Genomic DNA, 24,386 nt, shown 5'->3' on the forward strand with positions numbered 1-24,386 from the left:
CTAAAGTAAAACATGAGGTTAAATGTGGGAACAAATTTTGAGCTCACTTCTGTGTTATTTCATTGAGGATTCCATATTTGTGCCTGTGCTGCTCTTTGGGGGCATTAGGATGTCCTTCATCAAGGCCTACTGTTTGATTTGTTTGTGGTCTGCAACTTCTAACCCAATCGTAGTTTGCTGGTTTTCTTGAAAAATGAGACAATAAAAGAAAAAGAAAAAATGAAAAGAAAGGGGGAAAAAAGGGAATGGCAAAGGGAAAGGAAAAGAAAAAAGGATGGAAAAAAAAAGGACAAGAAAAAATAAAAAGAAAAAAGAAAAAAGAAAAAAGAAAAAAGAAAAAGAAAAAAGAAAAAAGAAAAAAGAAAAAAGAAAAAAGAAAAAAGAAAAAAGAAAAAAGAAAAAAGAAAAAAGAAAAAAGAAAAAGAAAAAAGAAAAAAAAAAGAAAAGTTGAAAAATAACTTGGAGACGAAAGGTGAGATGAAGTCAGGCAAGGAAAGGCAAAAAAGAACAAAAGATAATAAAATGAAAGAGGGGGAAAAAAGGAAAAAGGTAAAGCAGTTGTAACTTTTCTTCTTGGAGTTTTCATGGTGCTCAGACTTGTGAAATGTATCACAGCCTAACTGTTGACCTATTACAACTGCTTGAAGACCTCAGCCAAAAATTCTGATACTGATACAGCAACATATAATCTGTTCAATCTAAAAATAAAGACTGATACTTAGAAAATAGTGCAAGATTAATTTATTTACAAATATTTCAGCCAGTTATATTTTAGAGAAACTTTTTTTCTGAAGACTGAGGAAGAATAAAAACATAATTCAGAAATTTTAGACACATTGATCAGAAATTTTAGACACACTGATGCTTTGCTTGTTCCTTGGAGGTATTTTTAGTGTTGGCTTTTCCTTTTCTGGAAGCTTCTAATGTAACAATACCTTACACCACAGTGCTGATACAGGGATCAGTGATTCATTAAAAGCTAATCCATGAGACATTAGGTTTACAAGTGTCACAGACACATTAGATTTGAGAACAAGGAGGGACACAGTGGTGAAAGGATTGTCAAATATACAGAGAATATCCCGTGAGTGGGTACTACCATTAGTTTTGCAAGAAAGCATTAGTTCTGAAAATTAATTTCATATGTGTAATTCCTGGAAACAGCTGTTTAGGAAGTGGTATTATAGCAAGTTAGACTGAAATCAGTCAAAAGATGTTTTATTTATTTTTTGCCATTTGAGGTTTAAGCAGCACTCCTTATATTTAGAAATCCCTGCATCTGTAAAAAACCCACAAATATCACTTATATCTAATCAGTCTAATGATTCTAATCAGTCTAATAACTCAGCTATCTTCACTTGCACGCAATGTACATAGGGCTCTTCAGACTAACTCAGGGTTACTTCCTTCACTATGAATGCCAGCCAGATATCTACAGGGTTTGATATAACCTTTATAGAAAGAGAAAATGGCAGAAACTGCTTTACTTTTCCTCCATGGATAGTCGGTAAAGATTCTCGCCCAAGAACTCGAGCCTCTCCCTTTGTTCCAGGTCCTGGTACAAGCCCTTGGGCACCTTGCTCAGGCCGTAAACCAGGCCGAACAGGCAGCCGGCGATGGAGCCAGTCGCCGCGCTCTCCCCTGCAGGTTTAAGCACAATTGCAGTGGTCTCTTAGTGTCACCTTCACACACACAACCAAAAGCTGCCCTGCCTGGAGGAGGAAGCATTCCACACTGATGGAGCACGGTGGGGGCGTGTTGGGTCAGTCCTAAAGGCTAAGGATGCCTAAAGTAAGAGAATGATGCCAAAGCAAGCACATGGAGATGCCACTGTGGTGTGCACTCCTGGGCTGGGAGCTCACTTGGTTTCGGGAAAATCTACCCCAGCACAGCAGCTCTTGCAGGCAGCTAGCCATTGCTAAGAACAAAGCAGGGAATAATAGTTCCAGAGGTGTCTACTACAAAACAAAGGTTCTGGACTGGAGAGTGTCCCTTCCCTCCTCAGAGCACAGCACAGCACAGTGCAGGCTCTAAAACACCCAGCCTTGCTGAGGAGCACTGATGCTCTGTGCATGCACTGCCTGTGGGTTTGTGCCTGCCAGGGTCTGCAATGGGGGACTGCGAGCTCTCACCACTGTGTTGGGACAGGCGAGAGACTCAGAGCCTCTGCAAAGGGCCCACCCCACATAGGGGGGGAGTGGGTGATTCAGGGCTGGGGTCCTATCCCCCAGTTATGCTGGCCCTCACAAAAGCCCAGCAAGATTTGTCTGCTAATGATAAAGTTCCCTCTCAGAAAGCTGTGTGCCTTCAAGTGCTAGATTTTATTTGGCTGGCACTTGTTTGGGTGCTGCATTATTTTTCTCCCTTACTTGGTTTCATTACATGCAGCTAAAAGGTTGTTTTCCAGAGGCACTCATGTTCTGGCAGCATCTGCCAGCCCTTTAGAAAGCCACACTGGACTTACTCCTCATGCACCTCTGGCAGAACCATGAGATGTAGATGAAGAAGCATTTGAAAAGTGCTGTAAATGGCTTGTGTGGCAGCTGCTGCCAGAAGAATGGGGTTTAGAGGCTAAAACCAGACATGAGAATGTTACAGTCAACATGGCAGACTGGCCAACAGAGGCAGCTGACAGCAAGGAAGGCTCTATCCCGGCCCTGGCGAGGGAGCAGGGGTGGGAAGCACAGGGGACCCTCACCTCCATGGAACATGGAGCGGTTGCAGAGCTCTGTCCAGTCCCCACCGCAGCCCATGAGGGCGTCGTACGCGATCATGGGGGCGTCGTGGCCTCGTCTTCCCCCCCGGCCTTCAGAGCTCCAGCGCCGGTACGTCTGTGGGAGAGACAGTGCTGGCAGGGCAGGGCAGAGCAGGGGAGGGCAGAGCAGAGCAGGGCAGAGCAGGGCAGGGCAGAGCAGGGCAGGGCAGAGCAGGGCAGGGCAGGGCAGGGCAGGGCAGAGCAGGGCAGGGCAGGGCAGGGCAGGGCAGGGCAGGGCAGAGCAGGGCAGGGCAGGGCAGGGCAGAGCAGGGCAGGGCACTGGAGCTGCAGGCGTGGGGCATTGGCCACGCCAGGCTGGCATCTCCCCTGCTGAGTGGGAACAGCTCATTGGGCTGGGAAAGGGCAGCAGGGGCTGTGCTGTGGCTCCTCTGGTGCGGCGTGGGACAAGCCGCAGCGGCAGCTCCAGCACTCCTGGTGATGCCTGAGGTGCTGGTACAAGCCTGCACTCCAGCTTAATGCACTAGGCCAAGAGGATGGTTTAAGCAAGCCAGAAATGCCAAAAAGTAGATCAAGACAGATTTCAAGCTCACGTCCTAGAAATTCCTTATCATATAAAAAATTATGGTTGGCAAGGACATACTTTGTCAGTCCTCTTACCACCTCTGAGATATTCTCAACTCATCACACATATGCAAATGTTTCAATTAGCCAAATTTTCACTGGGAGGGGGGGTGAAAATGTTCTGATCCAGTAATTTCTTTAGGGCCTTAGGTTCAGACTATATAATTCAAGCCCCTTTCTCTGTCTTTTTCTTGCCAAGCCTTTTCTCTCCTCTTCTAAAAGGAGTTGTTGAACAAAAGGGAAAATAATTTGCAAATGTAAGAAATAGTTCTTCCCCAGGAGAAGAAGGCAGAAGAAAGAACTCCAAACCCACAGTTTGGAGATTTGCAAAGAAAAATTGGATTTTCTCTAAAGCAGATATCTCCAGCCCCAAATCCCCAAATTATCTTAACACGAATAAATTTATAGTTAAAAAATATCGCCCTAAGAGATGGGCAGCTTTATTTCCTGAAGTTTAACTTACATCATGGCAAGTTGAATGTTCCTGATTGGCTGGCTCTTGGCTTCTGCAACATGTGTGAACAGTTGGCATTTCTCTCTGTTCACTTTCACCTGAGCTATTTCATACTTGGTTGAGGTTTACAGGTCTATCTACACATATATCAAACATGGCAGAGTTGGACAACAGCTTCACTCTATGCTTTCTTTTTTTTTTTTTTTTTTTCTTTTTTTCTTTTTTTTGCAATTTAGAGAGATTATTTATGCCTTTATGCCATGCTCTGCCCCGTGCAAATTTCCAGCCCTATTGCTGCAGAGTTTGGATGCTGGTGGAGCAGCACAGAACACTTTCAATGCTACCAAAGGCAGGAGGGCTCAGCACGGAGGGGCTATTCTGGGTGTGCAGCCAGACTGCTCAAGTGTCACTCCAGTTATTCCTCCTCATTCCTGATGCTCTGCACACGTCCGATGTCATCTCGCCTTGCTGAAACAGCTTTACATTGCAGATAGCTGTCCTGGGACTGAACCTGGCAGGACTTAACTGCCCCAAGGCAGCACTTCCCAAACTGCTTCATTCTCCTTTCAGCTCCAGCGCCTTTGTGCAGCCCTATGCTGTGCTGTGGCACCAGCCCAGCTTCCCTTGGATGGGCCAGCAAGGACCGAGGACTTTGACTGGGTGTTAGCATGCACTCTCCTGCTGAAGGCACTGAGCTGCTGCCAAGCCCAGGAAGTAATTCACGTGTCGCCTCCTTGCTGTCAACCCCTGCCACCAGTAATTACAGCTGCTTCTGACTTCCCCACCCTTCAGGAGCTGACCTCCTGCTGGCTAGCACTCCTTTTCCATTCTTTTTCCCCCTCCTTTCTGGGTTCTTTCTCACTGCTGGTTTAAGCATTTTCATCTTAAGGGAACAAGGTCCTTATAGTCTAATTATCTATAGATGGATGACTTTGGTTTTGTTCCTCCCTCGTTTGTGGCACATTGTGTCCATCACAGGAAAGTGAGTCAGGTGAGTATTTTGTTTGCAGAACCAAGGCTGATCCCACGTGTTGAGCAATGTCTGCCCATTCACCATGTATCTAACATCTTCCAAAGGCACATCACTGAAAAATTATATATACCAGCTTATAGGGAGTTTGGCCTTTGCTGCTAAGCATTTCAAGGTGTGATTTCTTTCTGGGAGGGAATTTGCCTTTGAAAGATGCTTGGATCAATCCAAGCCACATTTGAGAGCTTCACTTTCACATACAGCTGGCACTGTGCCTGCAGAAAGGTGCACCTGGCCAAGCAGGAACGTGCATGTTCCTGTGGGCAAGAGTTGTGCCAGATACTGGTGCTCTGTTAACTGCATGTGGAAAGGCAACTGGCTGTATTCCCAAGCACAAGGGGACAGCTAGTCTGGAGGGAAGGCAAAGGGAGGGCACTCCTGGGAAAAAGGCAGGCAGAATGGTTACCTTCTCCTCATCTATTCTTTCCACAGCTACTAGCACACTAATGAAGTGTCTCGACTTCTGCCAGGCTATGATCTCTGCCTGATGGGGGAATTTGAGGGTCAAGCACCATTTTTCCTTTCTTGTCAAAATACATAGCTCAGTAGGCCAAAATAGTTGGGCTAGGGTAATGGAGGTAAATTTTGCTTCTGCATTAAAAATTCATACAGTTCTCTCTTGAAATGATCATGAGAAATTACTGTTGGGTTTAATCTCTCCTAAAGCTTTGCAGAGACTCCAGTAGTACTGGAAGGAGTATAAAACTAGTAGCAAATTCATGGCACTGAATTAGTAAAATAAACCTGGAAGGGAATATTCTTTATATTTAGAGTGAGCAATTTGTTATTATCCACAGTCAATCAGACTTCCATAGGCACCTTTCACTGCACAGATAATCACCTAAAAATACACAAAGTTACTCGTAAGCATAGAACTATACTTACATAATCTGGAAAAAAGGGATTGATTTATGGCAAAAGGTGTCAAGAACCACATACTTATTGCTTAGCTGCTAAGTGGAGAGTTTTGTGGGGTGCCAGCCCATATCAGATAGCTGTAAACAGCAGGGAAGAAGACACATTATTTCTCTCGAGTTAAGAAGATATAACCAGCAAAGAAAAGATCAAGTACATTATAAAATAGTATCTCATGGAATGTGGTGAAACACCATCTCTCAAGACACTTAAAACTAGCTTGGCACAGGCCAGGTTGGCAGTGAATCAATCACTTGGGATGTCTGTCTTCTGCTTGAAGGACCAGAAAATCATAGACTGCTTTGGATTGGAAGAGACCTTTAAAGCCCACTGAGTTCCAGTCCCCTGCCATGAGCTGGGGATCCTGCCACATCCTCCACTAAACATGAGCAAATCCAGCTTCTAATACCTGGGGGTATTTTTATCAGACTCTGGCCACAGTTCCATTAGGCTTTGATGATTGCCCCAGGCAGGACATCTGCCTTTTCCACCCTCAGATAGCCATGGCCCATATTTTGTACCTGCTCTGGGTACCAGACCATTAAGCCTGCCTCTCTGCACTGTTTTCTCCCATTGCAGCAAACACAGGACTGGTCATAACTGCTTTTCTTTTAAGCTAACGCGTACCAGAGTTGTTTTTTTCTTTCTTGAAATAAAAAAAATTAAAAATTTAAAATTAAAAAAAAAAAAATTCCTGACTACTCTGGCAGTGGAATCAGTTGAAAAATAGTGGTGTATCACTTTGAAAATACCTCTGTTGGTTCAGAGCCATCCCAAGAACTTTTGGAAGTTGCAGTTACCTTTTCTCTCTCCTCTGCATCATAGTTGGCTGGAAAGACAGGTTGATTCTGATTTTCCTCATTGATTTCTCTCTCCTCCAAATAAAACTGCCACTTGGCTTCAAAGTAAAACCAGTGCTCTTGATATTCTGAAGGCAAAATAAAGTAATGATGTAGTATTTCATTTCAAGAACAATTTCAGTTCTATTTTAACATATTTTAAGGATAATGACAGTATTGACTGACATGAAACCCCAGGTATTTTACAGTAATGTACCGCATTTATACTAAGTACGTATGGAGTAGGACATCTAATTGAAAACAGAGGATGCAATGAAGAAAATACTTTCAGAATTTTGTGCTATTTTAATGTCATTTAAGATATATCAAGATGAAATTTTACAAGAATTTACTGAAGAGCACTGCAAGGAAAAGATAAGAGTCAACAAAAAGAAAATAATCAATTCTTTGTCAGTTTTTATTCTTTTTATTTATTTTTATTATTATAGGGAAGTCCAAAATTCTCATTTGCATATATTATAATACATATCAAGTGTAGCAAAGGGATGAATAACACACACATCTGCTACCTGTGCCCATAGAAATAAGCCTTTTTAAATAAACATGTCTTTCTCCTTTTTTTCTGTCACTTTGGGATATGATCTCTAATCATGCTTAATGTTCCCCACGTAAATAAACTTATTAAATTTAGTTTATGTTCAAGGCAATGCTCTGGTTCACCCTTTTTATAAAGGCTTAAAAAGGCACCTATGTCAGCCACACTGGACTGTTAAGCACATACACATGCACCTACCTGCCTGCAGAACTGAGGCCTGAGGGAAGCCCTGCCTGGCAAGCTGAAGGGGGTCAGGAATTAGAGAACAGTGATGTGGCCTGGATGGCTAAGTATACCAAGGCAAACTAGCAATTTGGGATGGGACTATGGGTGTAAAATAAATTTAACTCCCACTTTTTCCCTGTCTCTCTCCTGCTTGGCTGCTCAGTGGCTGAGAAGTGCACACACAACCAAACCTGAAGGATGATTTTGCTTCTTTTCCTAAAATGCCACAGTGGTGACTTTCTTTGGCAATTAAGATCTTTAAGGGGCTTTTTTTCTAAAAATCCAAGCTGCTTTGTAGAACCTGATACTTTCACAGAGTAAAAATTCATTTCATTTCCAGTATCACCTGGAAATGTCCAGCTGCCCTTTTTCTGAGTCTATGACCCAGCATGGCCTCATTTCAAAGAAACCATTCACCAGAACCCTAAAAAAGGGAGGTGTTTACAAAAATAGAGTGAAAGGGCATTTACAGCCATCAGGCCAAGGAGAGCATCTAGATGTATATATAGCATCTAGAGGAAAACAAATGTAAGCAAAGCAAATGTAAACTATCAACGCCCACTGCAGCAGCTGGTTATGACAGTTTTTAGAAATGTGAGTGACCTGACCTCTTTCTTTTTTTGTTGGCTTTTTGTTTGTTTGTGAGGGCTTTTCCCCTAATTCCCCCATGACAATAAACCATAAATGCCTCAAAAGGAATGTTTTCTTTTATAGCACCTTAACAAGCAAGGTGCTTGTTCCACAGTTTCAGAAATAGAGGGGTCAAACAGCTGAAGGAGATTTTTGTTGGGTGGACCTGTAGCAGGGTCAGAATCCCATGCCACTAACCCTAGCAAGGCTCTGCACCATCCCTTGAGCCCAGCCGAGGTGATGGTCACATTCAGGTCCATAGAATGATCTGGCCAGTAATTGAACTGCATATCAGAGAGGGCTGTAGAGTCAAACTCTCTGTGACATGGATAACAAACTCTGTTTGTTATCCATGGAGGATAATATAGCTAAAATAGGATTTTCTAAAACTGGAGGACTCTGTTTGGCAGGATTTCTTTGCAGCACATCTCAGCAGCCAAGGAGCTTAACTTTAATGCAGGACACTTTTCCCATTACCAAAATAGGATGAAGCTCAACAATACGGGCACTGGCTGGAGGGCATGCCTCAGGAGCCCAGCACACATACCTCCACACGAGGAGTCCTGCTCGGGTGGAGTGACAGGGACCTGCTGCAAAGCCACTCAGAGAGACGCTCAATCGCGTTAATCCTGCACCTGCTCCTCATGGGTCTCTGCTAAAAAAATCCTGGTGTGCAATGAGGCACAGATGAAAATGCAGGGTCTTTCAGAAAGCCTTCCTGGAGCTCCTTTCAGATTTTAAAGCAGCAGCTTTTCTTCAGGGGTAAGTTTTAATTTTTGAGTGCTCTTGAATAAAGATTTCTATAGAATTCAATCTTTCTCAACAGCTGTCCCTTAATCTCTTACCTTGATATTTCAATGTAATGATACTTGTCTGTCCATGGCAGGTCTCACCATCACAAACATCACTTCCTGGCAAGGGGGGACTAAAGTACCTCTGCCCCAAAGACCAGATGCATAGCAATAAGAAAGTAGCAGTATCAAGTTCAGTAATTGGGTGACACTTAGTTGTTTAAAACGAGGATACAACAGGTTGTATCTTAAATATTTGTTCAGAAAAGCAACAAGTCAAATCTGAATTGTGGTCAAAAGTTAACTCTTGGCCAGGAGACATCTGCAGGTGAAATTTTCCTGGCAAGATGAGGAATGTCAGTGGTTTTCCTTAAGGAAGATGCTGAACTGCGCTAATTGATGGAAGGCAGCTGAATAATTAATCTCAGCAGTCAGTTTGCCTAATAACCTGCTAAATATAATTTCCTTTCTCTCCTCTGCCCAGCAATCTCTGACGATTCCCTAAAAATAAAACTGTGCAGTAGGGCATGGTCACTGCTATTTTGCTTTATATTTTTGCCACCAATACACCAGGCAACTAACTGGTGGTATAAGAAGGTGGCACCACCTGTGAAGAGCTTACTTCTCTGAGCGGAGAAAGCAGGAGGACAACCTCTGGAGGGAGGAGAAGGGGGAAAGCAACAAGATGTAAAGACTAGGGAGTGACATTTCTTCAGTGTCTTTCCAGCTAAAGATAGCTTTAAAAAAATAAACATTTGATCTTGGTACCTGCCATGTGACGAATGGTCTTCTTACAGTATTCTTCAGCCATGGGCACAACCTTCATCATCTCTCTTCCCCACTGCGCAAGGGGTTTCCCTTGTATTGCATATGCCACAAAGAGAGCTGTGCATAGGGACCCTAGAAAACCTGGAATTCACAAATAACGAGGATTACCAGTGTGCATCTGTGCTGGTACCATCCTTTTTGTCCTTGTTTTTCCTTTTAAAATCACCAGTGGAATGTCTCGTGGCTGTCAGGTAGATTAGCAAATGTACACAACCCATCTCTGCCTGACTCGTGGCATGTCGAGATTATTGGCTAATGAGTGCTGCCCGTTGGTTTGCGACTTATCTTACATAGAAGGGAGCTTGTGTTCTCAGCGGTGTAATGTGATAGAAATTGAGGTAGGGATCAAAAATAAACATCATCTACCAATGGGATACTGAAAATCTTCTAATTGAAGTCACATGAAATAATTGACTTGTACAAAGTGATTCAATTACAGGCTATATCAGCTTGTTTACAGCATCATCCAGCCCAAGAGTGGTGGTTGCTAGATCTAAGACCATTTCTGTCTCATTTGACTCTAAGGGAACAAACCCATGTCCCCTTAGAAGAAAGAAGAAATTGTCCAAGAAAGACATGCTGGTATTCTATTTCAGTTACAAATATTTCAACATTTTAAATATTAAAAATATTACAAATATTGTAACTGTTGATGGGCACTCAACACTTCCATGACACCAGAAACAGTCGGCTCATTTCTTGCATTTACTTGTGCTCTTGGCATTCTGTCAAGGGCAAAAAACCAACCTGGTGCAGTATGCAAAAGAAGCTTAAGAAAACCAGACAGTCATTTAAATAAATCCAAGCTGAACAAAGTACTGATGCAGGTGCTTCTCTCGGTGCATGGGTCCAAAAGCGTTCACCCATGCATAGAGGTAATCATGACTTTTGTGTTTTGCTGGAGGTAAAACAAAATTATCTTAGGAGGTGACAAGCCCAGATGAGGTGATTACTAATTCCTTCTGCCACAAGACTTGCAATACTGGGTCAGGCCCAAGGCACATCCAACTTGAGTCCCATAGATGTTTTTGTAAAGAATAACAGCCCGTGTATCTATCTTGCTCAGATAGAGAGCATCTAGCCCAGATGCCACAAAGATCCTTGAGGGACACATTTACTGTGAAGGTGGCAGCAGAAGGTTTAGAGTGTGAATCAAAAGGCTAGCTGGGGGCAGTGGGACAGCTCACTCAGAGGGTGGCAGAGGCTGGGGTGTGTCCTGAAGGTTTTCCAGGGGCTGGCACTCTCCTCCTGCCCACTCCCCAGGCTGCCCACCCACTGCTGCTGTTGCCCTGCTGCCCCTGCTCATGGTAGCCCTCACACAGCCTGCTGCTCCTCACTGGGGAAGAAAGCACACCAGCCAAGGTGTCTGCCTCTGGAAGACAGAGGCAGCCCCAGAGTGAAGTGGTTTGGCTTCTCCATTCCCCAGAGCAACTAGGCTACTTTTAGGGGTCATTCTAATTACACAGCTTGTTTGATTTTGACAAGACAGCCTCTTTGCCTGGTCTCCTTTGAACCCAGGCATACCCATGGACTTTGCAGCTGCCTGTAGCATCAAGGTCTGAGGCTTCACTGTGCATAACATGGACAAGTATTTCCTTTGTCTGCTTGTTTCAGTCCCAGCTGACACACTGGTTGGGTTTTCTGAGTCTGAGTTATGAGGAACATAACTGGCATCTCTCTGACACATTTCAGGATGGCAGTGAGGTGCATGTGGCCCTTCCACCCCTCTCCACCCCTCCAGCCTCCCTGCTGTGCTACTTATTTCTTTTCCCAGCTGAAAACTTTCTAGATGTAATTTCTAGATGGAAGGTGTCTGACAACTTGGATCCTCCTTGCTGCCATTTTCTGGGTCTCATAAGCCCTTTCTGACGTGATGGATGTAGACTACAAGCAGCCTTACGGCTGCTAATGCACCACGGACTTTACATACCAGCCTAATTTTCTGCTTTGTTTTGAATGCTTTTCCCCTAATTCAATGGCATCCTTATGGCTTTTCTGACTGCGTCATAGCAGTGAGCATGTTGAACATGTCACCATTCATTATGGTTTTATTTATTGCTGTTTAAAACAGACAGAATGAATACATGTTTACATAGCATAAAATTATCAAAATGACAGACCTGAATATTACAAACAACATTAAATCTGCTTATTTAGGTTTTGTTTAGAAAATGTTTCAGATTGTATCCTAATGGGTTTTTTTTTGGCTTACTAACTTTACCTACAGCGGTTGGATATGACAAAACCTGCCAAGAGAAAAATGTTGTTTTCCCCTGAACCATAAATTTGCATGGTAACAGTGAGTCATCTAGATATACATGAATCCTAAAATTTGATCATAAAAGTAAATTTTTTTTTCAAGAAGTTGAGTCAAACCAATCAATAATCAAGTTTAAATATTAACACCTAAAGTAACCACTAAAAGTATAGACATGCCTCTAAGAACACAGGAAGTTAAAAGCAAGAACTCCCAAGAAAACTGTCTCTTTAGTTCCAATCATCAAAAAAAATGCAGTAGTAATCCAAAAAAACCTACTTCAATAACCAACAACACAAAAATAACAAAACCAAAAAGAAAACTAAAAAAAAAAAATACCCTCTATCTTCAAAAAAAAAAAAAATCTCTATTCCTAAACCCTTAACCCCCCAAAAAAATTAAAAAAAACTATAATCCCAAAATAAAAAACTAAACTGTTATCTCTTTTAATCCATAACAAAACATCCTTAAAAAAACCCTATAAACAATCTATCCATACACAATAATAAAAACACTATAACATAAAAAAAAAAAATCACACTAACAAATTTTCTCCAAACAATTACCATATATAACAAGGAAACACAAGAAATAACAACTGTGTTTCCTAAAAAGTCTATAACACAAAAAAAACTTCTCTCTCCCTTAATAAACTAAATATTAATTACCTAAAAAGTAGTAATTTAATCAAAAATCCCAAGTAACATTTCATAGTAGTTATTTTAAAAATTAAGAAAAAGAAAAGTGTTTTTAAAAATCTTCATCCTAAATTTAGTGTGTATGTCTTCTATAGTAGTAAGTTAATAAAGTTTTTTTTTTCCTTTATTATTAAACTTAAACCTACTCTACTCTATTCCTAATAACATCTCACAACATTTATTTAAAAAAGTATATTTTCATAAAAACACTAACATTACACCAATATCAAACCATAACAGAAACTAACATGAATATGCTTTGGACAAGGCAGGTTATGTTTAGATACTGGGATTTTAGGAGAGAAAACAACTATGCTTGAGGATAATATACAAGCAAATATATAAGCAATATACACTTGTATGTGTTAACCAAGCAAAGTTCAAACTGAGGCCTTGAAGCCTGCAAAGCAGGAGTGGTTTAACCAGGGAAGTTCACAGGAGCCACGTTGGTCCCTGCAGAAGAGCAAAGCTGCTTTAGGGGATGTCAGAGTGCAGGCATTACCTGTGGGATGGTTATGAGTCATTCGTCCACACTCGATGCTCACTTCAATAAGTGACTCCAGCCTTTCTGGCTTCCAGTATCGCATCCCTAAACACATGGCTTTTGTGGAAGCTCCAAATCCAGAACCTAAAGTAAAAGGATAACAACATGTATTTAAAAGGAAATTGTTCTCAAACAAATATGTTGATAAAATGTGAGACAAGCACGCTTCATTAAATCAGCTCATGTGTGGGAAGGGAACTCCTCAGGGAATGGGAAATTACCATGCAAAATGAGTTACAAGTTTTGAAAGTTTCTTGCGAGGAATTTTGCTCCTCCACAGTCATTCTGGTTTTACAGCTATATTCCAATATAATCAAGTGCTATGAAGACCATAGTGGGCTCAGAAAGCCGTGTGTTCTCTTGTTCACAGGGTTTGTTTGATCCAAACTCTCATCCCGTCTTCACTCATTTTTGGCTGACACTGCTGTTTTGCTTCCTCCAGGTACCCACACCAGAAACAGAACTTTGAGAAACAGATACATTTTCCTACACCCTTATTTGATAGTTGTAAACACATAATTAAAACACTTTATATGAACTTCACAGTTCATCTTTCAATTTTAATGCATGTTTCGTCCTGGAGAGCCTCACCAGTTTCTGCTACATACAAAAATAATGTGTCCAAAAGAAACGAAAGGCTACTGAGCCAAATCCTACAAAGTTAGGCAATGTCAGAACTGAAGTTTCCCATTCAACCTGAAATTAGTGCCTGCTGTGCTACAGCCAAGCTACACTTACCAAGCTTAGTCTTGGGAACCTCCACCCCCATGTAGCACAAAATTTGTTTATCGAAGAGCTAATTCAAAATTTCTTTTACTCCTTAGCACTGAATGTGTGATCCCAGGTGTTCAACTTTTAAACACTTCATTGAATGGAGTTAAACTTACTAATGAGTTTCTCTGCAGTACTTATCACAGTAATTTTAGGATCCCAGGGAAGTTTTAATGAGCTTATCTTCACCAGGCACCAGGGAGGTGATTATCTCCTCTTTGCAGCTGGTGAGCCAATGCCCAAAAAAGCATTAACTCATTGCAGGCAACCACCCTGAGATGGGTAGGCTTCTATTTTTCAAGGTACTTGGCATTTTTCAGCGCTGCCTTTGCTCAATCACACTTCCCAGTGACCTTGGGAATAGCTGAGAGCAATCAGCATTTCTCTTCTAGGTTCCTGTAAGATAAAGGGCGTATTTATGCTACCTAATTTTAGCTTCTGTGAACCTGCATTAGGAGCCCAATCTCCTTGTCTTTCCCAGGCAGGCAGCATGGAGAAATGCAGTATGTCCATTAGTGTGTATGATGGCATAGTAGGGGCAACTCGGGGGCCAGAGTGAATCGAAGCAGCAGATGCCAAGGAGCCAGGGTCACAGCTTTCAGTAACTTATCTGGAGAAGGGCCCTCAGCTGCTCCACTGGACTTTGCTGTGACAGCAGCAGGGGTTCTTTTGGAACACCTCTTGCCATCAAGTCTCATGCCAAATGACTTCAGCTCCAATGTCCTGAGATTATGAGTGTGATCCAAGTGGAGTAGTGGAGGTGGCAGTGAGATCTACTTCAAGCCAAACTGAAGTCTGAGCCAAATTAACATAAACCACCTACTGGCATTTCCAGGTGCAATATCTGAATTTCCCTCTTAGGAAAAGAGTTCTTCCTCTCCCCTAGAGCAGCTGTCCAGGAGCAGATAAAACTGTCTGCCTAGCCCATAGATCACATAGAAACCACAAGGAAGAGTCAGGAGGGAAATCCAGTCTTCCAGGGCACCGCTCAACCGGAAGAAATATCTCCTGCTTGCAAGACCAAACTCTTCATTAAATCATCTGCTGCCATAGGCTAGCAGATGAGAGTCTTCACTATGCAGACCTGGTTTTGCCAAAGGACATGGTCCATGCTGGTTATCCAAGAGGGGAGGCTCTTGCACTACACTGCTAATTAAATAACATCTCTCAGCATATCTGAAGTGGAAGGTGTATTACAGTAATCTGACTGCTGGTCTGGAGGAGCTTGTCTTTCCCACTTCATTGCGTTCCTACAGTCTGGGAAGTTCCATTAAAATCTTCTGTAGAATTAGACAAGTAAACTTGGTAACAAAAAATTCCATCACATGGAGTAACATTATACCCAGACAGAGCTTCAGGGAGCTAACTCCCATGTCCCACATCTACCATTTCAACTAAGGACACAAGGGACAGCAAGACTAGTCCAAGCAACAGGGGTGACACATGTGACAATGTAAGGACTGTCCTCCATTATCAGACCAAAGGTCAAGCCACCTCATCATGTCTGACAATGAGGAGGATACTCGAGAAAGAGTAAAAGAGAAGTACAATGACATTACCCCTTTGTACTAACTAAGCTGCTGACAATTTGTCTCCCTGATCCAGGAGGCAGCTGGCTATTCACCTTTCTGCTTAAAAACCCTTGAAGGATTTCCCCTGGGTGAATTTGCCCAGCTCATTTTTGAACTCATATGAACTGTAGCATCTGCAAATTGGCATTGGAAAATAGTTATGTAGCTTATGTAGGTGTTGTATGAAGTCCTTTTTTTTGTCTTTCTTTGAGCTCATGACCTCCAAGTTTCATTAGAAGTCCCTAGTTGCTGTCCTGGAGGAGACAGTGAATTTTTGCTGTACCTATCTATGTTTCCCAGTTATTTTCCTTTTAATTTGTGCACTACATAATTCTTTTTTAGTATGTCATACCTCAGTGTGATTTCTTTCACTCTACACCTGCAGAATAACAAAGATTAGGGTAATGGATGCTAAGCCCTGAAGAGGATGTGCCTTTTGTGACTACAGATCATTCTGCATGAAAACTTAGAGCCCAGCACCTTTATCTCCTGAGCATCTGCAGCTTAACCTTCTCTTCAACTTTCCCCTCACTTTCCTCGTTTTTCCTCACACTTTTCCCTCATGCTCCTCTGCCAATACCACCTGCAGAAAGTTCTCAAATGCTTCTAGGAGGCCCAGAAGTTGCTTCCACAGCTGCAAATAAAGACCTGCTTGGATGCTGCAGTCTCGGCCTGAAATACACATGATACAGGTAGAGGCCAGCTATTTGACTCACCATTTGACTGGCCTTTCGCAGTCACGCCAAAAGCAAATATCTGGCTCAGGGGGTACTACCTTACTCAGATTTTGGTTCCAGTTCTACAACATCAACAATCCTCTTCTGAACAATTTGAAGTTTTGGCAGTGGGTCAAAACATTTTTACCATGTCTCAGAAACAGCAAATTCATCTGCATCAAAACTTTAAACAAGTACTTACAGACAAACAGAAGCAAACACTTAATGGAGAGAATTTTAGCCTTGTGCTTATCAGTGTTGTAAATTGTAAACAAGCTCTTAAAATGGAAGGTGTTAGACAATCTTGGGCAGGTTTTCTGGTGGTCACAGGAATCTCATCAGCCTCTAACATAACCCAGGTATCTGCAATGAGTGTGGCAATGAGCATGACGTGAGGTGGCAGAGACACATAGGGCATTTTGACTTTGGGATTCAGTGTGCTGACTAAGCCCACAAGAATTTGAGCAGAGAAGCATCCATAAGCAATGCAAAATTACCTAAGTCCATGAATGCTGGCACATGAATTATTGCTGGAAGCAAGATAAGATAGAATGCCCACAGCAAATCAGCCTTTTGGTTCCAGCCCATCCAAAATATAATCTGACTTCCAGGCATTCAATCCCAGGCATTCAATGCCTGTGTCATGTTTTTGCCTCAAGAAGAATTTTGTGCTAATTCAATTAAAACTTAATTATGTCCATAGCAGTGTTGGGTCCCATAGAAGACAGAACATGTCCACTTCAGGTTCTTCTGCTCTCAGGGTGAAAAAAAGGCTTCCTGAAATTCTTATTTGTCAGACCAGATGGAGAAGGTGGCTTTTAGCTGCTAGATCTCAAGGCAGGAATTAATTTTAGATTCTTCTAGCCCAGAGTATCCCCAAAGCAGTTAGTCCATGGAAAGCTGGGGAGGAAGAAGGCTGAAAGAAGAGTGGTAGCTCCAACACTGCAGTGGACCAGGCAACAGCCATGCTCCACTGCTTGTCGAACAATGTTAAGAGCTGCTTGGGGCCAACAGTAGCTCCCACAATTTTTTTCCCCAAATTTTATCCACTGTCAGTCACAAAACACATGACAACTGCCAAAGGGGCACTTTCTCAGATCTGGCTGGCTGATAGCAGGGTGGGAAGAATACACCCTTTTCACTCCCAGCAGCTGTTGTGAGGAGCAGGGGACAAGTGAGAGATGCTTTTTTTGTCAGAGAAAACTGGCTGCAGAGACCCAGAAATAGCCGTGGCATTGTGCCACCGGGTCTTTGCCATGGTGTTGCATCAATAGGCAGCTCTGTTGAGGCAGTGTGTTCTGCAGTGGCTGAGTGACACAGTCAGTGAGCTGACACTGTTTTGTGGCTGATTATCTCTGATAATGGGGTGTCTCTACAGGCTTTCAAGATGAATTGCACTGTGTGTGTATGTGTATGCACATAGCTGTGTGCATGTTATTTAACTTGAAGTGGAAATTTTATTCATTGTAGAAGTAAATGATCATAAAGGGAAAGAAAGAAAGGGTCAGGCATAGGTAAAATAGGGTAGGAATATTAGGGATTATCAACAAAACAATCATAGCTGTTAGCAGGGCATCCAAATGGAGAAGTCTCTGCTTTCCCTCCAGTGAAAGTGTTGGTGCTTAGAGCAATTTACAGGCTTGGCATTTTGTTTCAGATCTGGTGTCACTGAAGAGATCCAAGTCTACAAATGTTTAAAGGAAAAATGGCAGAAAATATTTCTTAAAATAACCATTAAACTCAAGGACAAAGATCTGGACCCTGAGGCACAGAGCCAAGGACAAAGCCTCTTTAAATAGATGTTAAAGAGGGAGGGGTTTGCTTACAAGAGGACACAGTGCCCTACAGAAGGAATTCCTGGCAGATCTCTTGTCATCCTCAGGCAAACATGGAAACGTTTCAGGGGTAGTGGCCTTTGATGTTGGGGGGAAAAGGAAACAATTTCCATCTAGCCACAAACAGGGAGAGCATGCATTATTCTAGGCAGGCCCTCTACAAGGAAAGCAGTACCGTACCCTTTTCATTGAAGGGCGTGTGCCAGGCCAGAAGGTGGTTGTCTGGTTTTAACTCCCTGCAGCCTTCGATGGTGGCAGGGTCCGGCCGCCTGCCCGTGAGCTTGTCCACAGCATCCACATAGCGCTTCACCAGCTCCCGGTACAGGTCTTCCAAACACCAGTAATCTGCTCAGAGGAGGGAAGAGAAGGTTGTTGTGTGAAGGCAGAAAAGCAAAAAACCACAGATAACGTGCAAGCAAGCTCACTGTGCATTTGAGAAATATTCCTGTTTCCACTTCCAATACACCGAGTCACGTTTCTGGTGCCACTGTCACATTTTTACACAACATGACAGCGGGCTGGAGGGAGAATGGTCTTGACTCTCAGTTCTCATCTTTCCCTCCTTTCCTTTCCACATTTAATTCCTTCACTGTAATGATGAAGCATTCTGTTAATCAACAGTAGCTGCTGAGGACCTTTGTTTAAGCTCTGTGCTGTGAAGTCATTACAGAGACAATCAACTGCCAGCTGACAGCGTGGCTGCCGTGGGGTCTGGGTAAAGCCAACTGTGCCTGGCTCAGCCCCTGCCCATACAAACGGGAATCCAATTCAAAAATGAAAGCCTTTTTTTTTTTTTTTTTAAATTACCACGTTACAGAATCTCTTTAAAAGATATGTATGACTAGATACAAACGCAAATTGCAACTTCCTTTATTTAATCTGTATGTTATATGTATTTTGTCTAAAATTTGTAGGTCTTTCATGCAGGGATCCAAATATCTTATAATATCACAGTGACGTTTTTTTAAAAAAATACTATAAAAATCAGTAAGAGCAGTAAATCCCTACTGCCTGAAGGCAGTTTCCAACACATGAATTTCTCTCTGTAATAAGTTCACTAACAACATCTGTTTATAGATTATTTTTACCAAGTCCTACAGTCTTGCCTAAGGGGGAGCTTTCCCTCTGTTAAACATAGACTGTTTCTTCAGTATTGCTGCTTCTCTCAGCTGATGTTGTCTGTTGTTGGTCTTGAAGAATCCTGCCCTTGACTCATGTCAAGGAAAACCTTCCACTGGCATCTATTACAGCTGTGTAATCAGTGGGGACAGAGGCCAAAGGGATTTATCCAAAGGGATTTATCCACTTATATATTTTCTACATACTTAGAGAAATCCCATTTAATACTTGGTTAGTTGCACAGGTTGAATGACACAGCAGGGGAAGTTCTAAAAGTATCTTCATCTTGTCAGAGATGGTGAATTCCAGAAATCCACAATTTTAACTTAGGAGGAAGTTTGGAGTCCCAGAAGCAAGAGACATTCTGAAGTACCATTATGGAGGCAGGCAGAAAAGAAGATGAAGGGTAGAACAAAGATTCCTCTTCTTTCACATAAAATAATACCCTACCAATTACACTGGCCATCCCACATATAATCCTGAAGAAACAAGACACTTTCAAGCTGCCAGCTCTTTCCAGATTTAGAGTCAGGTGTCACAGTTTATCCAGATGGGAGCCAGAAGCAGGTTTACTGCCTGGCAGCTCCTGCAGAAACCTTGTCCCCAGAGCACAGTCCTTGTGGTCCAGCACCTCCAGGCTGTTCAAGCCCACCATGGTTCCCAAGCCTGGAGCCAGATTGCTGTCTCAGCCATCAATAGGACAGGTTCTTTCTTTAGAGGTGAACTCTTATTTTTTTTTAACCCATGTGTAAGCAAGAGAGGAAAACGGCGATGCTTTTGTTGTTACAGAGATAGTTTCCCTGCGTTTGATGATGCTGTCCTTGTTCCTGCCTTATAGGACAGACTCCTCCTGGGAGCAGATGTTTTGTCTGTCCTTCATTGTCAGATCAACCTTTCAGTCAGGGCACACGGTGGATTTGGGGAGCAGCAGTTCAGTCTGCAGCAGTGCCCACTGCCCTGGTTGCTTGTAGCCATGCCCCTCCTGGGATGTTCTTTCTCTATGCAGTTGCCAAAGCGCTGGCCAAAATCCCTTCCGCAGGTGAGAACTGCCTTTGTCTTTAACACAGGCCTGCCCCTTGGCTGCTGCCTCAGCCTCAGGCTGGGAGCTCCCCCGAGGACAGTGTCCCGACAATGACAGCAGGACTTCATGGCTTTGAGCCATGGGCGTGCTTGTCCCAGCCTACAAATACCCTGCAACTGGCCGCAGGTGAGTGTCTGGGGAATGCTGTGGCCAGCAGGCAGCCAGGCAGGCAAACAGCCTCACAGACGTTTGCCTTCTTCAGCTTCACTCTGTTGATAAGGGTGATTTGCCACCTAGGCTGGGCCATGAGTGAGCCATGGGGCTTTTTTGCATTTCCCATGTCAGGAGGAGACACTACTGTGGGCAGGTTCTCCTTGTTTCCCTTGTGGGAAACAGGGAGAAGGACTAGTTTTATCCCACTCACCAATGTTGCTGTGAAATTAAGATTTTTTCTAAAATTCCCTACTCCATCTTGCTGTTTTTCTCTCCAGCCCATGAACACACCTTTTTAAAATGTTTGTCTGACCAGGTGAAAGAAATGAGAGCGTAGGATAAACACAGTCAATGGAAAAAGTAGTTTAAACTTTTTTCTTTAGAGCAATTTACAGGCTGCTATACTTAAGAAAAGAATTATTGTTTTACTGTTGGTCTAACTGACTTGATTACCCAGAAATTAAGATTTTAGAGGGTTCAATAAGCAAGAAACATATGATACATATTTAATCATAACCTATATTCAGAAATATGCTAGTCATCTTTTTTCTTGATAGGCTGACATCTTGCCCTTATCTTTAGTATATTAGCTACCCCTTAAACCATTGGTTAGCTAATAGCCAAGTATGAAGTGTCCTACACACTCTTCAACTGATCTCTACCTGCTAAATTTAGAGCAGATTGGAAGCAGGCAGATAAAGGCGTGAAACACCAGCACAAAGGAAACCTCATTGATGTGAAGGATACTCTGCTACACTGGGAGCTTCTGCTACTGGTAGCTATGCAGTGTTATGAGTTTTAAGAAAAATCAGGAATACTTTTACAGAGATTTAAGAAAAATGGAATCATTCTGAAGAGGCAAAATGCTGTTGAGAGATCACTGTCTTCTGGTGTACTTTTCTATGATCTTTCCAGTCTCAGAAAGCTCTAGGTTGATGAGTAAGGTGTCAATACAAACACTTCTCATCTTAAAAAGACTACCCCCACCTTAAAAAAAAATAAATGTTCTCTCTCAAACCATTGTGGTTTTAGAAGACATCTTAATAACTTCCACTATTATGACAGATTTCATCATAAATACAGTGTGTTAGGATACTTTTTGGACTAAAGACATGGAGCTTTCCTTATAAAACAAATAGGTTTTTCCAGATGCAACCCTTTGTTTGAGGGGCAGCAAAGAGGAGACAGGACTAGTGCTTTTAGCCTGAAGGAGGTACTAAGGTAACTCTACTCCAGCCTGGAGTTCTGGATACAAACATGTAAAAAATGCACTCAGAAGAGTTCTTATCTGTTACAGAAGACTCTCTAGTGGCTATATTATTCCCTGATGTACTCCAGCATACAGATAATCTACTTGGCAATTATTTTTGTTACGCTGGACATGTGGTATTTTAGTCTTTAAGCTTTAACCAACTGTATATCTCTAGGGAAAATATAGGAAGAGCCCCTCCATACTCAGAAATCAAGAGCCCCCCAGTTTATGAGATGGTCACAGGATTGTGCTCATGGAGCAGCCAAACTAATGCACATTATCATTCACATAAGCAGCATTTCTGACACACTTTCTCATGATTTCCCCAGCAATCAGGCTTATTCTAAGAAATGCAGCAGTTCCACAGTTCTGTTCCTCTGCAGACTGTGGTCGCTATTCCTGCTGTACCTACCTGTGATGACAGCCTCAGCTGTAGCCATGTGCATGAGCGTGTTGTCACTTACTGGCCACTTGTCAGGAGAGAGCACCAGGTTCTCAAGCCCTCCAATTTCCTTCAGCTCCTGCTGGATTTTTGCGCCTAAGGCATTGTTTTCGCGGGAGAAATTGCGATAACCGAGAGCATCCCCTACCGCAGCCAGAACAAGTGCAGCCTTAAATTTATCCATCCCCAAGACACTTTCCACTTTCCTTTTGCCCGAGACAGCCACTGAATCTTGATCTTCCTTTGTTCCTTTGCCTTCAACTCAGCTCCCCCGACACTTTATATCAGCCATTGTGTCACACTAAGAGCTCTCTTTATAAGGCAAGGACTTCCTTTTCTGGCTCTGCAGATGCCATCTCTTGTCTGGGACCCGACAGAGAGGAAATATTTCATAACCCAGGGATTTTGCAGGGGCTTTGTTCAATGAAACTGTAAGACCAGACCTGCAAAAGCCTCGTTTCTGCAACTCAGCTTAAAGCAAGTCAGGAGATCCTCAGCCCTATCCAGCCAAAGTAACTCTACACCCAGAAAAACAGATGCCTCCACAGGGGTGCTTATTTATTCAACAACTTGTAAATTAATATTTTTTCTTCTACCCATTTCTGATCTGCTGAAGTCAGCCTCCCTCTCAGGGATCAGTCAGAAGTAAAGGCTATTATAAAAGCAAATTTCCAGGCTCTGCACACTGTAGAAGGAGGGATTAAGCAGTAAGAAATCTAGTGAAATGCAGATAACCTTTCCCATTTCTAAATACACCCTATGGAGATATTTTGTTAACATCTATCTTGTTCTGTTCCACCTAGTACAAGAATGTTCTTCTAATTCACTGCATCCCTGGATAAACACTGAGCAAAACAGCAACTTCAGTTCCATGCCTCTTACTCCCTGGCAAAGAGTGACTTTTTCCTAAAGGTGAGGTCAGTCCACACTTCAACTCTGGAAAGAAACGATTTTGAAAGATGTATTGAAATGGCATCCTGTAAGTCTAATAAAATCCTAAAGACTCACAAATTGCTACTACTTTACAGACAGAAATAGAAATGTAAGCATAAACATAGACAGGTAAACAGAAAGCATTGATTAACTTGACTAATTTTGATAACTGATACCCGTTTTTGGTCTTTGTTTTCTTTGATCTTTTTCAGAGGGCAATACTGGTTGCTATTCAGATGGAAAAGGCCAGCAATGTAAGGGATGCATCATCCTAGCACCCAAAGCAACAAGTTAATAAGCAATAAATTTATCATGGTCTCAGTTATTGACCTGTGTAGAAATATCTCTGTACTTAATGGATTTTCAGGACACACAGAAACATTGCCATGCCTGCTCTACATTAAAAGAAATGAGGTGCCCAAATGGTGAAAGTAGCTTCTGTCAGTGCATTCTTGTTTTAAAGAATGTTAGTGCAGTCTTGTTTCAGAAAAGGACACTGAGAGTGTGTTTTCATTGCTAGAAAGCCAAAAAAAAAAAAAAAAAAAAAAAAAAAAAAAAAAAAAAAAAAAAAAAGGAGGGGAGGACAATTATGCCCTAAGGGACCAGAGGATATGCAGGGACAAGAATCAGTGGGGCATGTCCAGCCTGCTGTAGGGCTGGTTTGCCACAAGTGGTGGATGCCAGCCCTGTGTGGGGCAGGGGGAACAAGCCTCATGTCCCACAACCAGGACATTTACGCAACACAGAGGTAATCTTAGAGTCACCCCTGCACTGCAGGTTGCCTCACGTTCCACGTGTCCGAAAACAAACACTAGAAATGGAAAACCAAGGCCAGAACAGCTTACAGAACACACCAGGCAGGAGCACTGACGTTGATATCTCTGTTACAGGTGCATCCACCCCTCTGTGGCACACACCTGTTCTCTACTCCTGCATAGCATCACGGTTTGGAGGCACATGGGCATTTGAACTTGCAAAGCAAGGACAGGAGGAATCTCCTGCTGGGGCACTGTGGTGAGCTAGCAAGAGCCTCATCAGATGGAAGGTTCTTCCCTGAAAATGGGCAAAGCTATTCTTAGTTTTCCATCTATCTTTTCCTTCCGAATGTGGCTGGCAGTTGCACTGCCCTTTTGCCTCCCATAGACTTCACTCTGTTGCAACACAACACACTTGGCTGCTCAGAACACAGCCCAAATTAGGTATAAGGCTATAATAAAAACCTAGAGAAAATTTCAGAGAACTTATATTTTTCAACCCTGTAAAATAGAACATGCAGCAAAGACATTTTTATTTAATTTTTAATTACACATTATCTCCTTTTCATGTGGTACTTCCAGCTACTGTGAGCTTTCTGAGCAGAGGTAGGCTGGCCACACTAAAATACCTCTACTCCCCACAAAAGGAGACAA

The 24,386-nt window shown here is 42.6% G+C and overlaps 1 protein-coding gene across 4 annotated transcripts in view; it reads right to left on the reverse strand.

Annotated features, from left to right (window-relative positions):
* ADPRHL1 (ADP-ribosylhydrolase like 1) overlaps positions 1–22,346 on the reverse strand; it is a 35,287-nt gene extending 12,941 nt beyond the window's left edge. For 2 of the 4 annotated variants that reach the window (XM_053970840.1, XM_053970841.1), the window contains exons 1-7: positions 22,015–22,346; positions 18,178–18,342; positions 13,063–13,188; positions 9,546–9,686; positions 6,537–6,664; positions 2,699–2,831; positions 1,488–1,641 (exon numbers count right to left, since the gene is read on the reverse strand). In XM_053970840.1, coding sequence (XP_053826815.1) covers positions 1,488–1,641; positions 2,699–2,831; positions 6,537–6,664; positions 9,546–9,686; positions 13,063–13,188; positions 18,178–18,342; positions 22,015–22,228 — 1,061 coding nt within the window. In that variant the 5' untranslated portion in view covers positions 22,229–22,346. Of the gene's footprint in view, positions 1–737; positions 1,642–2,698; positions 2,832–6,536; positions 6,665–9,545; positions 9,687–13,062; positions 13,189–18,177; positions 18,343–22,014 lie in introns of those variants that run through there. The other 2 variants (XM_053970842.1, XM_053970843.1) reach the window with 2 other exon arrangements.
* Between the last annotated feature and the right edge of the window lie 2,040 nt (positions 22,347–24,386).

Source organism: Vidua macroura, chromosome 2, assembly GCF_024509145.1.
Source record: "Vidua macroura isolate BioBank_ID:100142 chromosome 2, ASM2450914v1, whole genome shotgun sequence".
Classification (NCBI taxonomy): domain Eukaryota; kingdom Metazoa; phylum Chordata; class Aves; order Passeriformes; family Viduidae; genus Vidua; species Vidua macroura.